Genomic DNA, 17,639 nt, shown 5'->3' on the forward strand with positions numbered 1-17,639 from the left:
AATAAGAGAATCAGTACAGAAGGGGTTGACAACAGGGGGACCGAAATGTTTAGACGGTTCTCCCATAAGAACAGGACAAAAGGTGAAGCTGATGACCGGAGGTTGCTGCCGAGAAGGGGGGAGTAACGTCCACATGACTGTAACAATTTATCCGTACAACAGAAAAAATCAAAATACGAAACACTAAACTGCAATGCTCGCAGCTGTAGGTTTGTCAAGTGTAATTATGCACCGAATCAAAGTGACCTGTATAAAAAGTGTTCGATCATTAGTGCTAATTGTTGTTGGCCGACTCTGTTTGAGTCCCAGGGGCATTCATTCAAGTAGCGTGGAGTTCATCTGAGAAGACCATGTTTTTCCCTTGGTAAACTTTATGTGGCATGCTGCAGAGTGGGCTCAGCGAATAATTTGTGCATACTTGCTCCTGGTGGTGACACTAAAAACATTGTTTACAAACAAGTTTTGTCTTGCAGTGAGATGAAAGGAATGACAGGTTTTTGTATCCATGGAAGAAACACTGTTGCCTTCTACTTTTTTTTATTAGGATAGCATGTAATACTAAACTAATAAATAAATAAAAAGCTGTGTTTAGAAAAGTACAATAACAAAACTATTCATTTTATATGGGTGGGGTGGCCATTGTTAAAAGCGGAAGGTGCAAATAGGAAAAATGGCTTTGTTTTTCTTTCTTTATAGGGTTTCATAGGGATTTCCGTAAAGAAAACAGGCGTGCAGGTGGCCGGGTAGACAAAAGAGGGGGAGCTGACAAATGGGGAGGAACGTCCGAAAGAGAAACAAGCGTTGTATTTATGCATTATAAGCATTTCGGTTACAATAACCGATGTACAAGTGGCTGTGAGACAAAGGCTCCCCGAGTAAGTAAATGTGGTCAAATAATTGAGGTCATACCTCAGTGTGCAAAGCCTAAATTACTGCTACGAAGAATCGTCTATGTCTTGGATGTTTGGCCCACCGAATGCGACTGGCTGCTCAGCAGTCAGGTCTTTGAACGCAGTCGGAATCTAGACGACACCGACGATTGCCGATACGATGATGCACCGAACTCTTCAGACAGTTCGTCGCATCGGTCGCACAGTGTGTTGCTGCCGAGATGGTATATTGCGCGAGGCATCTTCTGATGCTGGGATAAGCGATATTCTGTACCGGGGGCATTCAAACCCCACACTCAGTGGTAGTGTTTCGTATAAAACTCGGACCTAGTACTTCATTGGTGTTTATTGGTAAGTCTGAAATTCCTCAAGGAAGCAAATTTGCGACCTTTGCCTTTCTTGTTGTTTTTTAACGATACTAGGCCGTATGAAAAAAAAAACAGTTTACTTTGCTTTTCCCGTTTAAATCGTATGGGAGCATTTGCTCTAAATCTTTTATTCACACGGCCTATTGTGTAAGTGTTACTGTAAAGATAAAGATAAAGATAAAGATAAAGATAAAGATAAAGATAAAGATAAAGATAAAGATAAAGATAAAGATAAAGATAAAGATAAAGATAAAGATAAAGATAAAGATAAAGATAAAGATAAAGATAAAGATAAAGATAAAGATAAAGATAAAGATAAAGATAAAGATAAAGATAAAGATAAAGATAAAGATAAAGATAAAGATAAAGATAAAGATAAAGATAAAGATAAAGATAAAGATAAAGATAAAGATAAAGATAAAGATAAAGATAAAGATAAAGATAAAGATAAAGATAAAGATAAAGATAAAGATAAAGATAAAGATAAAGATAAAGATAAAGATAAAGATAAAGATAAAGATAAAGATAAAGATAAAGATAAAGATAAAGATAAAGATAAAGATAAAGATAAAGATAAAGATAAAGATAAAGATAAAGATAAAGATAAAGATAAAGATAAAGATAAAGATAAAGATAAAGATAAAGATAAAGATAAAGATAAAGATAAAGATAAAGATAAAGATAAAGATAAAGATAAAGATAAAGATAAAGATAAAGATAAAGATAAAGATAAAGATAAAGATAAAGATAAAGATAAAGATAAAGATAAAGATAAAGATAAAGATAAAGATAAAGATAAAGATAAAGATAAAGATAAAGATAAAGATAAAGATAAAGATAAAGATAAAGATAAAGATAAAGATAAAGATAAAGATAAAGATAAAGATAAAGATAAAGATAAAGATAAAGATAAAGATAAAGATAAAGATAAAGATAAAGATAAAGATAAAGATAAAGATAAAGATAAAGATAAAGATAAAGATAAAGATAAAGATAAAGATAAAGATAAAGATAAAGATAAAGATAAAGATAAAGATAAAGATAAAGATAAAGATAAAGATAAAGATAAAGATAAAGATAAAGATAAAGATAAAGATAAAGATAAAGATAAAGATAAAGATAAAGATAAAGATAAAGATAAAGATAAAGATAAAGATAAAGATAAAGATAAAGATAAAGATAAAGATAAAGATAAAGATAAAGATAAAGATAAAGATAAAGATAAAGATAAAGATAAAGATAAAGATAAAGATAAAGATAAAGATAAAGATAAAGATAAAGATAAAGATAAAGATAAAGATAAAGATAAAGATAAAGATAAAGATAAAGATAAAGATAAAGATAAAGATAAAGATAAAGATAAAGATAAAGATAAAGATAAAGATAAAGATAAAGATAAAGATAAAGATAAAGATAAAGATAAAGATAAAGATAAAGATAAAGATAAAGATAAAGATAAAGATAAAGATAAAGATAAAGATAAAGATAAAGATAAAGATAAAGATAAAATTTCAAGCTCAATTACAAGCCCAATATAATGTCCCATATTACATCCATTTTTATATCTAATTTAATTCCGATTTGTTCCGAAATTCTGAAGTTAATTTGAAGTCCAATTTCAAGTGCAAGTTAGAGTCCCATTGCAATCCAACCAATTTCAAATCCAATTTAATTTTAAATTCAAGTCCGTTTTACGTCACGGGCGGTATCCTATACTTTTGCTTAATTTTAAGTCCACTTTACGTCCAATTTAATGACCCTTGTGATGTCTAATTCAATTACGATTGAATCTACGATTACGATCGAAGTCCAATTTCAAGTGCAATTTAAAGTCCATTTGAGATCTTATTTCAAGTCCAATTTAATGTACCATTTTGAAGCCAATTAGTCCAACTTAGTTCCAATTTCAAGTTCACTTTACGTTCAATCTGTATAATTCAATGTCCCATTTTAAGTCTAATTTTAAGATTAATTTAATTTCAATTTCACCTCCGAAATGTCCAATTCATGTTTAATTTTAAGTCCTGTATTAAAATCACATTGCATGTTTAATTCAAATCCAATTTCGCCCCCGATCGGCAGTCTAGTTTAATGTCCCTATTTTAGTCATATTTCAAATCTCATTTAGTTCCTATTTCACGTCCGATTTCAGGTTCAATTTCGAGTGCAATACAATTCAAGTCCAATGCCATGTCCAATTTCAAGCTTAAATTTAAATCAAACTTGCGTGCAATTTAAAGCAGGACCAATTTAAAACTGATGTAATGTCCCATTTTACGTCTACTTTTCTGTCTAGTTCAATGTCCCGTTTGAAATCCAATTTTAGAGGGTTAATTTAATTACAATTTCACCTTAAATAAGTCCAATTCAGGTGTAACTTCGTCTCATTAAATATTCCTTATTATGTCCAATTCCATGTGTAATTTTATTTCTCAACATCGATTTGAAGTCAAGTTTTAAGTCTAAATCCAAATGCAATTTTAAAACCCTTACGATGTGCTACTTTTCATATAAGCCAAGACTCGGATCGTCTTATCAATTGGTAAAATCTAAACCCTCCTGTGACTTATCGACTTCTGCTTTGAAAATAGAGATGTATCAAGTACGTACATGGGAATGTACGAAAGTGGAGTTGAATTGGAGCAACACTTTCATTGCTAGGCAGACCCAATAATTCCTCTCTCCAATCGTTTCTACAACTCGCAACGTTCTGAAGTCACTGGGTTGTGTCATTATACCAGCTTGAAGGGTGCGGCGAACTTGGAAAGCTGTCTACGAGCAACCTTAGACCGACTGAGGAGGAGTAAAAACGAATATTTTATACGGCAGAAGTAAAATGTTGATAAAAGACCAGGAAGGACCAAAACGCGGAACCACAAATTCTTCACGGTCAGCAGAATAATGGAGCCTACAGGAAAGAAAAGTTTTCTGTTAAGTGGTTTTCGGAGTAGAATGCTCATAAACGGTCACTTTGCATACTGACATTGACATGCACAGAGTAGATGGGAGGGATGAACTTTACTACGTATCTCGGACTTTATGTCATATTTTGTGACCGACTTTACGCTTGATGTATTTTTTTTTGATAAAGCCTGAAGTTGATTTATGCAGGGCATCGCAAATGACTGACAGTTTTCGTGGGTAATCATATGATAAGTGAACTTGTTTGGCCGAAATCAGTTTTAGTTTCAAACAGCAACTGTAATGATATTAATGGTATTCAACCTTGAGTAAAATGTTTTCCAGGAGGTTGGTTGCCAAGTCGATAGGATTTACTTTCTTTGAAAGTTAAATTTCAAGTTGAAAGTTGAGTTGTGTGAGCAACCCACCTCCGCAAGCAACTGAAAAATATCAAAAATTACAGTTTTGACAAATTTTACATAATTGCTTAACGCAAAACAAGTTAAATGATATTTTAAAAATGCACATTCAAGGCTTAAGTTGATGTTCTCAGAGCTGTAGCCTTTTCGCAAGAATTGAAAAAGGATCGCATTGTTTTTAAAATCCTGGGGAAGTGGGGACTTAATGAGTTTGAAAAAGGTTTCTCAGTGCCATTTGCGCTTCGGAGAAATCTTGTGGGAAACCACCGCCGACCGACGACGGAAACAAGCGAAAATCCTACGGAAATCCATTACCAGTCTAATGATGAGTGAATGTTTTCGGGGTGAACGCGAAAACTTTCGTTAATTAACCATAAATGAGGAATAATTTAATAATTTATGAAGGAATTATCATTCACAATCGCAGTCGCAACGTTGGCAGATAATTATTCATCTCGTTCTACGGTGACGGAAGAGTCTGTTTGTTGCCACGCCAGATTACAAAGTACTTGACCCGTGTTGGCTCTAAGTGGAAAATGACAGCGTCGAAGGGGCTGAATGAAGGAACTCAAGTAGGGTACAATCTCGTGGGAGTAAACAGATGGAAGCGAAGGTAAATAAAGTTCGAACATTCTCTGTAGGGCGTAAAAACAAATCGTAATTTACGGCTGCTCTTATTTCATACCGAAATGGAATAGGGTTAAGTCATCCATATTGAAGCAGAACTTATAAAAATTCCCCGCATGATGTATAATTTATCGAAATGCCAATTTATTTGGGGCGAACAGCGACTGCAGCAACTGAGATTTATGGCCGACTGATCCGAAGTGTGCTGAAGTTAGCTTCACGTGGAATAGAATTCTAATGAGATGGGATACTTGAATTGCTGTAGGTTAACAGGCAGCCACACCGATCGCATAGAGCCAGCATTCATAATCGGTATTAAACGTGGAACGGCCCACTTGAAAAACCAAACACAGTCACCATCCTCGACTGTTGGGATATAATCTGCTTAAAGAGCAATGATAAATTATAAAACAGTGACAGATGGTTTACGAATTGAAAAACTTTGGCGGAAAATGGAGTGGAATAAAACATATCTGTAAATTTTATCTGCTGGCTTGGTTTTTCCTGTAATAATATAACTCTTTTGTAAGAGGTGTATTGTCAAGCATACTGGAAATTTGCCATAGTTTTAAAATTGAAATCCGTCATTTAATGTTATTTAATTTTTATTTGCGTCTACGTGTATATTCCAAGCATAATGAATATTAATATACAAGTCGGTAACACGCGAATGATTAAGTATTTTCTCTTCGGTATGATAGTCAGAACTCATTTCACATTGGCAGAGTTGAAATAGAAAACGGTATCTCAAGCTACAATCGTGTTATCAGTACCAGCAGCAGTGGCTGACCTCCAAGGTTGAGGCTAACGTTGTTTATGTTGGCAGAAAAGCAACTACTAGTTACGTAAACTTTTTTTTATTTTGCTTTATTCGGAATGTGTAAAAACTCAGCTCCCAATGCTAGCCGGAGAATGCCCACCGCATTGGTGAATACGCTTTTCAGCAGGATTGCACACCGGATTCACTGAAGATAGGTTAACAAAGTAAAATGCGTTTATTTCTCGGTAGGAGCAACGCAATTAAAAAGCATTCCGTTCAACCGTATTGAAAAATGAAAGAAAAATAATTCTAAAACATTTTGCTCATAAGAAAAATGTTTCAGCCGTTGCTTGTTTCCGTTGCTTTGTAGGTATAATATAAAACACTATGCGCATCCATTTCAAATGACTAATGGAGGCGCGCTGTAAATAGTTACTATTGAACTGAAGACAGCTGTGATGGGAATTTTAAATTCCAACTTGCTTTTCGTGAATTAGAATGGAAAATTTGTATAAATTTATTCCGTCTGCTAGCAGATTCAATGGTCGTATTCTGTTAAAGATTGGTTAGCAATAAAACAAACTGAACTACAAATTGGCAGAATGTTTTTATAATAATTATTCAAAGTTATGCAGTTAGTCAATAAGCGAGTTCCAGCTTCAAATAGTGATTGTTTTTTGCTGTCAATTTTGTACATCTACCGTGTTAATATCTTTAATCTCGTATTGCTTTATTTGTTTTTTATTTTTGCAGACGACGAAGAGTGTTGTGAATGAAGCGAACTTACATTGTTTTGCCGTCGTTCAGAGCCGACGGACTGGCGCATTCATTGACTGGATTGTTTTGGAATTCGTTACGAAGATTGCGAGAATTCAGAAATCCTCATTTCCACGCTCATTCCAAGAATTTGGCAAACATTTAGCGCAAAACTTCGTTGGCAGTTTTGCTTATCTCGCCAGTAGATTAGCTGCCATCACACTGTGATGCCAAACATCACAGAAAGGGGAAATTATATTTCCTTTCTTATCATCTTAAAGCGGGGGGTTTATTTTATCCGACAAGAAGCAAAAACCGTATGATGGAACATGGAAGTTTAAAATAGCACATCCGGGTCTGTAAGAAAAAGCAGTAAATGTGACGTTCGCTTGAAAATCCGATTGTCGATGTGTATTGATTGAAATTTCACATGCATTCCAAATAAATTGCTTGTTTCCAACTGTGGCACATAATTGAAGAGCAGCTTTTCAGTTGATTCACAACCTGTTGAGGACCTACCTTTTGCTTTTGGCCGTGTGCCACTTGAGCAGAAAATAATTCAATTATTTGTTTAGAACAAATTGTTTTTAAAATCAGAATAAATAATCCATAATACATACCTGAAGTATCACAAACGAAGAGGTTTAATTTGCATGTTAAATGCATTTAATGAGGTTTATGAGGAATATAATTATTTTACACCGCAATAAAATAAGTAAATGCCTACCACACATTATGCCTTCCGTACGCCCATTACCTATCGTCCCTGTAGATCTACCGCAAAAGATAGAAGTGCTGGTCGCGGTGGTCTCGTCTCCTATAAACAAATAAAAAATTCGTCCATTATGCCTATCGTCGATTATACCTAACGTCCATTATGTCTAATGTATTTATGCCTAACGTCCATTATGACTAACGTCCGTATGCCTAGCCTCCGTATGCCTAATGGAATACACTAGCACACAAACTGAACCGATTGATAACATTTACGCTATTTTACAAACAGTTATGATTGATTGATGACCATTAGTGATGGTCCTTCGTCGGTGAGTACCAAGCTAGTTTTCGTAATGGTAACTCTCAGGGAATCAAAATATCCCAGAAATAATCGACAAAAACGAAAGCGATAAACCAGCTATTCTCTGCCTATAAAACACACATACGTAGGAACCAGAATGTATCACGATTACAAAATAAAGGGACAAACAAATGTTACTTCACGGGTATGAGCACGATATCTTTCGGTAAGAATATATATTGATGCACACTCGTTCTCACAAGCGCTTGGTTTTGTGTTACAGTTATACAATTAAATATTTTTTTGTCGCAAATCGGTTGGTTAAACACAATAGGGTATGTTGCTACATCGTCGTAATTGCCTATTCCCGTCCTATCCAACACAAATTATTAAAAATATCAGCATGTTTATGACACACAATGCAAAACTAGTTATTCCCTACTATTTTAGTTGGTTGTCTATCATACGCGATCAATCAAAGTGAGCTGAGATCTATTTAAATGCTTTTTATCATTAAAGAAGTCCTACCAGCCAAATTTCCTACGTTTTTTCGTGCGACGAAGAAGACAATGTCGACTAATCGTTTTAATTTCCGTCATTCATAAATGAAAATAATTTACGCAAGGCATTGTCGTTATTCTACAGCCAGAAAAACTTGCCTGACCTGCAGAAATTTTGCAGAATAACATTTGTCATGCCGTCCTGCAAGCACAAATACATGCGCGTTAGCTTCGTAAACATTGTTGTGATTTTTAGCTCGGACGATGAAAAATTTTGATGGACGGATTTTAAAACGGTACGACGAATTTTAGCAATGAAGTCAGTTGCGTAATTTCAAAAATATGCTTTAATAGTCGCTTTTCAGTGATTTCAAAGTTCACGGATCGGAAGGTAAGTGTGTTTTAGTCAAATCAGCACAAGAACTTTTGGAGTATTCATTAAATCCATCCAGCAAATGATGAAAATTAGAATGGCTTTCCTTATTACGACGGGAATTAGAAAAAGACCCTACTTTATCAGTACCTTGAACAAAAGGAACACATAGCGAAACACTTAAGAAAAAGACTAATTTACTTTGACTCAAAGTCTGGCGTACAATGCTTACCATTGGTAAGTTACCAACGTTATTTTGATAACTACCAGACACTGCCGCTGCCGATACAATGTTGTATTGTGTCAGATTGTGTGTCGATTTCTTATGCAACATCATGGTTGTCATGAAACATCTGTATTCACGATGAACAGCTACGATATCTTGTTGTTGTCCTAACCTTTATGCAATAGTGGCAAACTTTCATCATATATTGTCCCAACATTTTGAAGTAGTGACAATATCATTCCCAGGTAAACAATGAGCATTACCAGTCAAATGCAAGAAAATAAGCATTTAAGTCTTCTCAAATACTATTTAGACATTACTTTGTCAAAATATACAGCTACTTTACTGCTAACCCTCTTATGGTGCTGACAATGCTCATTTGCAGCTGATTACCGACAAGAAGAATTTTTAATAGAATTTTGGAAGTCGATTTAATGCAGTCAAAAAATTAGCTTTTTTTAGAACAGCAACGTCTAGTATAAAATGCCAGATATCCCAATTAGCGACTGATTTACTGTCTATTGTCGAATTTGTTTATTCAATCCGGATTGGAACTGGATGAACTTTTTGTGTTCATTTACTCCTATCTGACAGATAAAATTTATCCAGTTTCAACCCGGATTGAATAAACAAATTCGACATATGTTATTGTTTAATGGTTACCTGGGTTGTTTGTTGTGCGTTCGTGATTTTTGATTCCTTGGTGACTCCCCGACGGACCCAGGCAACCTTGTTTACCCTGCGTCAGTTACCTACTAGACAAATCAGACTTGTCATCTATTTGTTAAGGTGGCGTACGATTCAATCACACGAAATGAGATGTGGCAGTTAACGCTAGAACATGGTTTTCCGACGAAACTAATCACGCTGATTCGTGCGTCGCGACGGTAGATGGATCAAAACCATGCGTCAGAGTAGCGGGTGACGTCTCAGTCGCTTTCATGACGTTGGCCACTTTAGTGATGTTGGACCTGCTATTTAACATTTAACTTGCTATTTAAGGGGGCGTAGTACTTTTACACCATATTTTTTGCCTAATTTCAAATATTTTATTCTCGATAACGCGAAAAGCGAATCGATTCGGGTTTTTTGCATTCCAAACATTGCACTTTATACTAATATTTACAATTTTGTTTGCATATGTGAACCTCTTCCCCTCTCCCCTACGGCTCCTTGAACATGATTGTTCGAAAAAAACGTGATTTGCGGTACCATGGATTGGCGCTGGGGGTCTTATCCGAATTGAAAAATTCCAAAACGACATGAAAGTATATTAAATTATCTCGTGTTTGACCCATCTTTTTTTTAATTCGAACGCATAACAAAATGGCGGTCATTCAAACATAAAAGTAAGGTTTTTAGTCGAAAAAATTGACTTTAAACATTTCTAAAAAATACAAAAATAGTAATATCAAAAACAGGATGGGTCAAACACTAGATAATTTTGTTGGCTTTAAAACAAAAAAAGAATCATGAGAATTGCTTAAGCCGTTCTTGAGATATTTATGGTACCGACTTTCAAAACCTGGTTTCGAGAAAAACGACGTTGAACTTTTTATTCGCCGTGTAATCGCTCCAGACATGCGCGGTACAAATAGCTGTAACTTTGTCAATTTTTGGAATTCATTGAAATGACTTGAAACACATATGGTCAAAATGTTAATCTTTCGAAATAATCAATAAAAAAATTTCGATTTTTTTAAGTTGAAAAAGTACTATGCCCCCTTAATTGCCATTTAACATTGCCTTGGAACTTGCTAAAGGGTGTCCCACATCAAATTGCACCACAGAAGAAAGGCTGTAGAAAATTACCAATTTTCGCTTTCTCTTGAAAATTTGAGTAGAAGTAGTTTAAAGTATATTGTTTACATTCTGTTTTTATCGCGATCAGTTTTTCTAAAATTGGAAAAAATGGCGTCACCCGAAAAGCAACGTCGCGAATTTATTTTGCGCAAACAACTGGAAAATCCTCAATTCTCTCATTATGAATGATGAGACTTACGTCAAGGCCAACTTTCGGCAGCTTCCGGGGCTACTGTACTTCACCGCCCAGCACAAGTTTTATGTTCCGGAGCCCGAAAAACCACAACCCGAAAAATATACCTCAGTGTCACCCAATCGAAAATTTCTTGGGATTTTGAGCTCCTTGGTGTACAAAAATAACTGGAGAGCCACGGATTGCAAGCAGTTGATTGGTAGAATCAAGAGATGCATTCGGAAAGTTGACATGACGGCAGTATAACGCTCCTGTTTCGACATCCAACGGAAGCTTCCCCGAACAGCCGATTACGGACCGTTTTTAAATGTTCTTCACTAATTTTCTTCAACAATGGTCAATGTATCTTGTATTGTATGTAATTTCAGTAAATCAGATCTTTTGCAAATATCTTTGTCTTTTTTTTTTGACCGCTTGAGAAATAAATTCCAAAATTTTAGTTGCCACCCGTTAAAAATGGATTCAAGTGTACTTCGCCTTGGTAATTTATAGCGAATTCATAAATTAACCTGGCTCAGGTCGATTAGCACTCAGTTTTAATCGAAGTGCTGTCAAAGCGTTCATAAATTAACCGAGATCGCATCTCGGTTAAACTGACAGCATTCAGTTTGAAGCGCAGGTTAAAACTGTCTAGCAACTGTCGGTTTACGGGTCAATCTGTCAAACTGCCCGCATCGTTCATAAATTTCTGGTTCGAGTTAGCACGAACCCAGGTTAATTTATGAATTCGTTATTAGTAAGTCAGAATGTCGCTGCTTCCCATTTAAAAGGCCCTAAAGGCCTCTTGCACTGCTCTACGGTTGATTCCAATGATTCCAGTTATCCGCAAAATCAAATAGCATGTGAGATTTGGTCAGTGTAGCCAACCTTCCAGATTTGTCAGGATTTTCCAGACTTTTTGATGCCATTTTGAGCAAAACTTAGCAAGCATAAGCAAAACAAAAAATTCCGGCAGAAAAATGACAGGGAGAAAGCAAACACATAAACACTCTCATTTCTCTCTGAGCTCGTTTGTTGTTGCGCATTCATTTTACTTGACTTGAACTAACATCCTCTCGTTTTACGTCCAAAAATTCGAATTAACGTTCTCTCGTTTTACGTCCGAAATTTGAGTTAATGTGTTCTCGTTTTACGTCCGAAATTTAAATTACCCAACTAGCATTTTCATATGCATATAAAAGTTAAAAATCAGCATTACGTACAGATATACATGCTAATAAATCGTATTTTATGCATAAAATTGGCATATCGGTACTATTTTGAAGACGATATACGTGATTAGGAATAATTTTAAGCGTTACGACTATTTAAGTATTTATATACTATAATATCTGATTAAGTGCGACTCGCTTCGTACTGCTATACAATTTTGTGCTGAAAATCGTATGTATGTCAGTTATTATCATTATATACGATAAAAAATCAACTTGAGCCCACTTTATCCGGTTTTAGTTACGATTCCGAATTTGTTAAGATATATTTACAATAATTTTCGTACATTGATATACGAGTTGGTGCTAGCTGGGTAATGTTCTCTCGTTTTACGTTTGAAATTTTAATTAGCGTCTTCACATTTTACGTCCAAAATTTGAATTAACGTTCTCTCGTTTTACGTCCAAAGTTTGAATAAGCGTCCTCTCGTTTTACGTCCACAATTTGAATTATTGTCCTCTCGTTTTACGATCGAAATTTCAATTAACATCCTCTCGTTTTACGTCCGAAATTAGAAATGACGTGTTGTCTTTTTACGTCCAAAATTCGAATTAACGTCCTCTCGTTTTGCGTCCGGAATTTGAATTAACGTCCTCTTTTTATACGACCGTTTTTTACGTCCCAATAGTGGACGTTAAACGAGATTCGAGTGTACATGGTTGCTGACAGGGAACGTGAGAGTCTAAGTGGTGTTGGTTCCAAGGTGCAGCGGGATGGGGAATGATATGAAGCCGCGAAGTGAAACGACGAATTGTAGTCGGATTGCAGTAATTTCGCACAAATCTGGCGCTCTGCACAACAGTAATCCTTTTCGTGACCATTTGCGGACATGAAACACGGACGCTAAAGAAAGCTGATCGACGAGTGCTTGGGGATTTTGAACGAAGACTACAGAACTCAAGATTGGGCATTCGGTCAAATCTCGATGGACAGGGTTAGTACATCCTCTAGATGACAGTGGTAAGTTTTAGGTTGTATATGTACCATCATTCTAGCACTACAGCGACACTAACATCGTTGCATAACGTCTTACATCAACATGACACGCATACATTCTGGCGTTTGAAGGGACTGGAGAACCACAGCCCAGGACCGACACACTATGGGGCAGAACCCGAAAAAACTCGGACAAAACCTCAAAATATTTATTTGAAATATTCTGTCAAACTTAATATTCTACGTATAGTAGACATATAATCTATAAGAAATATGCATAAATTGTTTTAATAAGTGTTTTTTTCAATAGGCATTAAAGAAGGTGAAACACAGTGTAAAAAATTTAGAAAATAAATATCATTTAATCTTTTAGCATGTTGCTAGCATGCTGCTGAAAATTCTAAACTTTTAAAACACAATTCATATTAAAGGGATTATTTACTATTAGTTTAGGTGATATTAAGGCAGATTTTTTACTAGTAGGCTTTGTTCTGACGAAGTGTTTTAGTACAAAAATTTGTTATTTTTGTCAATTTTCAACAGTGTGTAGAAATAGATTTCCACAGATTTCTACTCTAACACTATCATAAAATCAACATTCCGGGTGTTAACTAGTAATAAGCAAAAAATTAGCTGCTACTAGTTGCGATGATCATAGATATTCAAGTATTCCGAATGCATGTTTTCAGGCATTTTAGGCTACAAATTAATAAATGTGCGCGCCAGTGCGAAGTTCATTCCTGCTGTACGTTGAATAATCATGCTTGTGTATGTAAGACACGACATTATTATCGTTATGAGATACATTGGAATCGATAACGGGAATTTAGGACATTGTAAAGACGACCACTTAACAGTTTTTTCCCAATTAACTCTATTTCAGGTCAAATTGGCAGCAAAATATGTTCGACTGGACTTTCAGCTCGATTGAACTAGCCTCCATTTTGTTTATTTAGAGTCGAATATGTTGATACGTGTTTGCTGTCAGTTACTCGTTATTTTTTATGCCTTCTGCTGCGTATGGCCAAACTAATGAAATAAAAAAATTCAAATATAACGGAGATCGTACTACGGAAACTTAGTATTATAAATGATCGATAGGCATACCATAAAATATGCAAAGATGTCCGTAATTTATTCTTCAAAAATCAAAACAAATGCTAACAGCGCAAAAGAAATGTAAAATATTTTCATATTTGCAATGGGAAATGTCTTTTAAAATCGGTTAAAATTGTTAATCCATCAAAAACATACTAAAGCAGATAGTAGGGTAAGTTAACCAATATAGTAAACCCTCTACCTGTAATGGACCCTCGGATACAATTTCGGTATTTAGCTTATACTTCTTATTTTTCAGGATATATGACATGAAACAGAACGTACTAAACATAACACACATTTGAGTTTATAAAATTTTAGCTGCATTTCATTATTAATGCTTTAAAATCGACATTTTCAACAAGTGAGGGTCCATTATACGGTTAACAATGCAAAAAATGTCGCCATTAGCGGACCCTCTCCATGCAAAATACGCTAGAATTCCTATAATGGACCCGGTAGTTATTCTATTATAAACCACAAGGGTCCATAAAAGGAAAATGGACATTCCAATCTGTTTTAGAAAATAAGTAAAATATAGAGATTTGCAGCATAAATTGATAGATCTAGGGTTATTCGGTAGTTACTAATATTGTAAGTGCCATCGGTTGGGTGTTTAGCGTTACGAGTTCAAAATAACTTATAGAAAGGCCCACAAATGGTTGATTTACCCTATAACAGAGTAATAATACTAAATTACTCTTGATATACGGATTGTGATAATACGACTACTAATTTCGACTACACACTGAAAAAATGTGTTTGAGTATTTAAAATATTTATGACTTGATACCCGTAAGTCCTACAAGTTTGGTATGTTCAGTAACTTTACGCAACTTTTCAGGACGAACAACTTTTCTGAAGACACAACATTTCTGAAGTCATTATTTAAAAAGTTAGACTGCAACGCCATCTATACGAATAAAATTACAACTACTTAAAATTTACAAAAAGTTGCGAAATTTTATAACAAATACTGTTGCTGAAGACAATAAAGCTCTACGAAGCATATGAAAGAAGTTATGAGGTTTTGTCCTAGCGCCGGATCAATCTGCCCCACTGTGTGACAATACTGGAGGACGATAGTTTGTTCAGCGCATGATCAGTGCAAGTAAAGTAAAGTAAAGTAAAGTAAAGTAAAGTAAAGTAAAGTAAAGTAAAGTAAAGTAAAGTAAAGTAAAGTAAAGTAAAGTAAAGTAAAGTAAAGTAAAGTAAAGTAAAGTAAAGTAAAGTAAAGTAAAGTAAAGTAAAGTAAAGTAAAGTAAAGTAAAGTAAAGTAAAGTAAAGTAAAGTAAAGTAAAGTAAAGTAAAGTAAAGTAAAGTAAAGTAAAGTAAAGTAAAGTAAAGTAAAGTAAAGTAAAGTAAAGTAAAGTAAAGTAAAGTAAAGTAAAGTAAAGTAAAGTAAAGTAAAGTAAAGTAAAGTAAAGTAAAGTAAAGTAAAGTAAAGTAAAGTAAAGTAAAGTAAAGTAAAGTAAAGTAAAGTAAAGTAAAGTAAAGTAAAGTAAAGTAAAGTAAAGTAAAGTAAAGTAAAGTAAAGTAAAGTAAAGTAAAGTAAAGTAAAGTAAAGTAAAGTAAAGTAAAGTAAAGTAAAGTAAAGTAAAGTAAAGTAAAGTAAAGTAAAGTAAAGTAAAGTAAAGTAAAGTAAAGTAAAGTAAAGTAAAGTAAAGTAAAGTAAAGTAAAGTAAAGTAAAATAAAGTAAGTGTGCATGGTTCTCTAAAGGGATACTGAACTATGTTGAATAACAAAAATGCAATCGTAATGACAGTGAGCGTCAATTCGCATTAATAAGGAATCAACTACACCTAGTATGCTCTGTTCAGGCAGGGGAGTTAAACAGGAAAAACTTTGCTCATAAAGGAAGCGAGAAAGCTTTTAGGAAAAGTTTTCCGCTCAAATATCACTCGAGGGACGCAATCGAAAGTCGCTGCAATACGAAGATCGCCAATTTAGTAGACAGCTGCTAACTTTCTATTGATAGTTTTAACTTTCGGATTTTTTTTTTCAATGACTAAATGTTTTGAAGTAACTTTTCCAATTCATACGATAAACATAGGTAAAAGAGGATGGAAAACTAAACGTATCGAATGCATTTGTTTTTTTTATATGAATTTGCTTATAAAGTTCTATAAACATTGTAGGCGTAGCAAGTAAAAACGTTGAATTTAGGAACAAATATGCACAACTTGATAGCAGGATGAGGTTTCATGTCGATGACAACATTTGGGACCATCTTTGAATATTTTACAAACATAATCCGATTTGTATATCCTCTGAGCAGTTGATTATTGATTCAATCTCTCTGGCAGGCATGCAGGCAGGCAAGCAGGCAGGCAGGCAGGCGATTGGGTAATCAATGTTGAATAAGTAGATGCATAAAATTTAATTTACTGATAAAGTTCATCACACTTAGTTCACCTCAGGATAAAGAAAACTAAATATTTAATTCGTTAGGTCCCAATTTGTGCAATTCTCATTCTCAACAATAAATACGTTGGTTTAGAGCACCGACCGGTTGGTCTGTCTACTTACCAAATTGAGAAGATACACATTGGTGACGGTACGCATCCGCTTGTTCTGTGCCAGCGTGAGGATTACGAGTAAATTGCCAACAACCGACAGCAGGAAAATGGTTGCATACAACGGAATAATCAAATTGTTTTGAATCGTTGAATCACCACCAGTGGTTCGGTTGGAACCGGCGGCAGTACTGGCTGCGGTGCTGGTGGCTGCACTGCCGACAGTTGCTACGACTACCACCACTCCGACGGATCCGGGCACGGTACCGTTGGTGGCGGCGCTTATCGTTGTTGCACCCTCCCGCAGCGTCCATTCGGTGATGATGTTCTGCCGGAGGATTTCCCCAATGGAGCTTGTCAGATTGGATGAGCTTTGGTTCAGCGACGAGGCGTAGTCCACCAACAGGGACGACGGCAAACCGGGCGGTGCCGGCGAGAAGGCTTGCTGCTGCTGCTGGTGAGGATGATATTGACGAGCGGTCGGAAATTGATTTGACATAGCTCTGCTCTTGAGAAAACGTTCGTACTGGGTCAGCTGTTGCGCTACGGTTGTCGGTGGAGGTGATCTTAGCTCCACACCGTACACGTAGGACTCCTCTGTCATTATTTATTCAAGACTGCCTTTCGGAATGCGTATCCAACGCTTGGGTGGGGCTTACTGGTGCCGAAATGGTGATGACGGCAATGTGAAAATTCTTCTGGCAGATGAAGAAACCACTTTTGTTGTGTGCTTTTTGATTTTGTTTGGCTCTGTAACGAAATTCAGAAATAATTTTGTTAGATAAATTCTATTAGTCTCGGTGATTCGTATAAGCAGGTGGTACATAATTGGCGGCTTAAATAACATGGGCAACAAAAAAATTGCTTTATAGCATGTATAGGAAATTGGAGAAAGTCATTATCAGTTTAAACGTTTTCTGCACTGCAATGTAGAATTAAGCTTATTAATCAGCAAACTTTTACGTAAATATTGGTAATAAGGGCTAAAAAAGGATGTGGATACTTGGACACTTTGCATGTACTGACAATAATCTCTTCCAGC

The 17,639-nt window shown here is 35.3% G+C and overlaps 1 protein-coding gene across 1 annotated transcript in view; it reads right to left on the reverse strand.

Annotated features, from left to right (window-relative positions):
* The window catches only part of LOC128746218 (dopamine receptor 3-like), a 77,400-nt gene extending 60,199 nt beyond the window's left edge, over positions 1–17,201 (reverse strand). Inside the window, exons 1-2 of the mRNA XM_053843266.1 lie at positions 16,880–17,201; positions 16,611–16,831 (exon numbers count right to left, since the gene is read on the reverse strand). Of these exons, the coding sequence (XP_053699241.1) occupies positions 16,611–16,831; positions 16,880–17,201 (543 nt within the window). The remainder of the gene's footprint in view (positions 1–16,610; positions 16,832–16,879) is intronic.
* Positions 17,202–17,639: the final 438 nt, after the last annotated feature.

This window comes from Sabethes cyaneus, chromosome 1, assembly GCF_943734655.1.
Source record: "Sabethes cyaneus chromosome 1, idSabCyanKW18_F2, whole genome shotgun sequence".
Lineage (NCBI taxonomy): Eukaryota > Metazoa > Arthropoda > Insecta > Diptera > Culicidae > Sabethes > Sabethes cyaneus.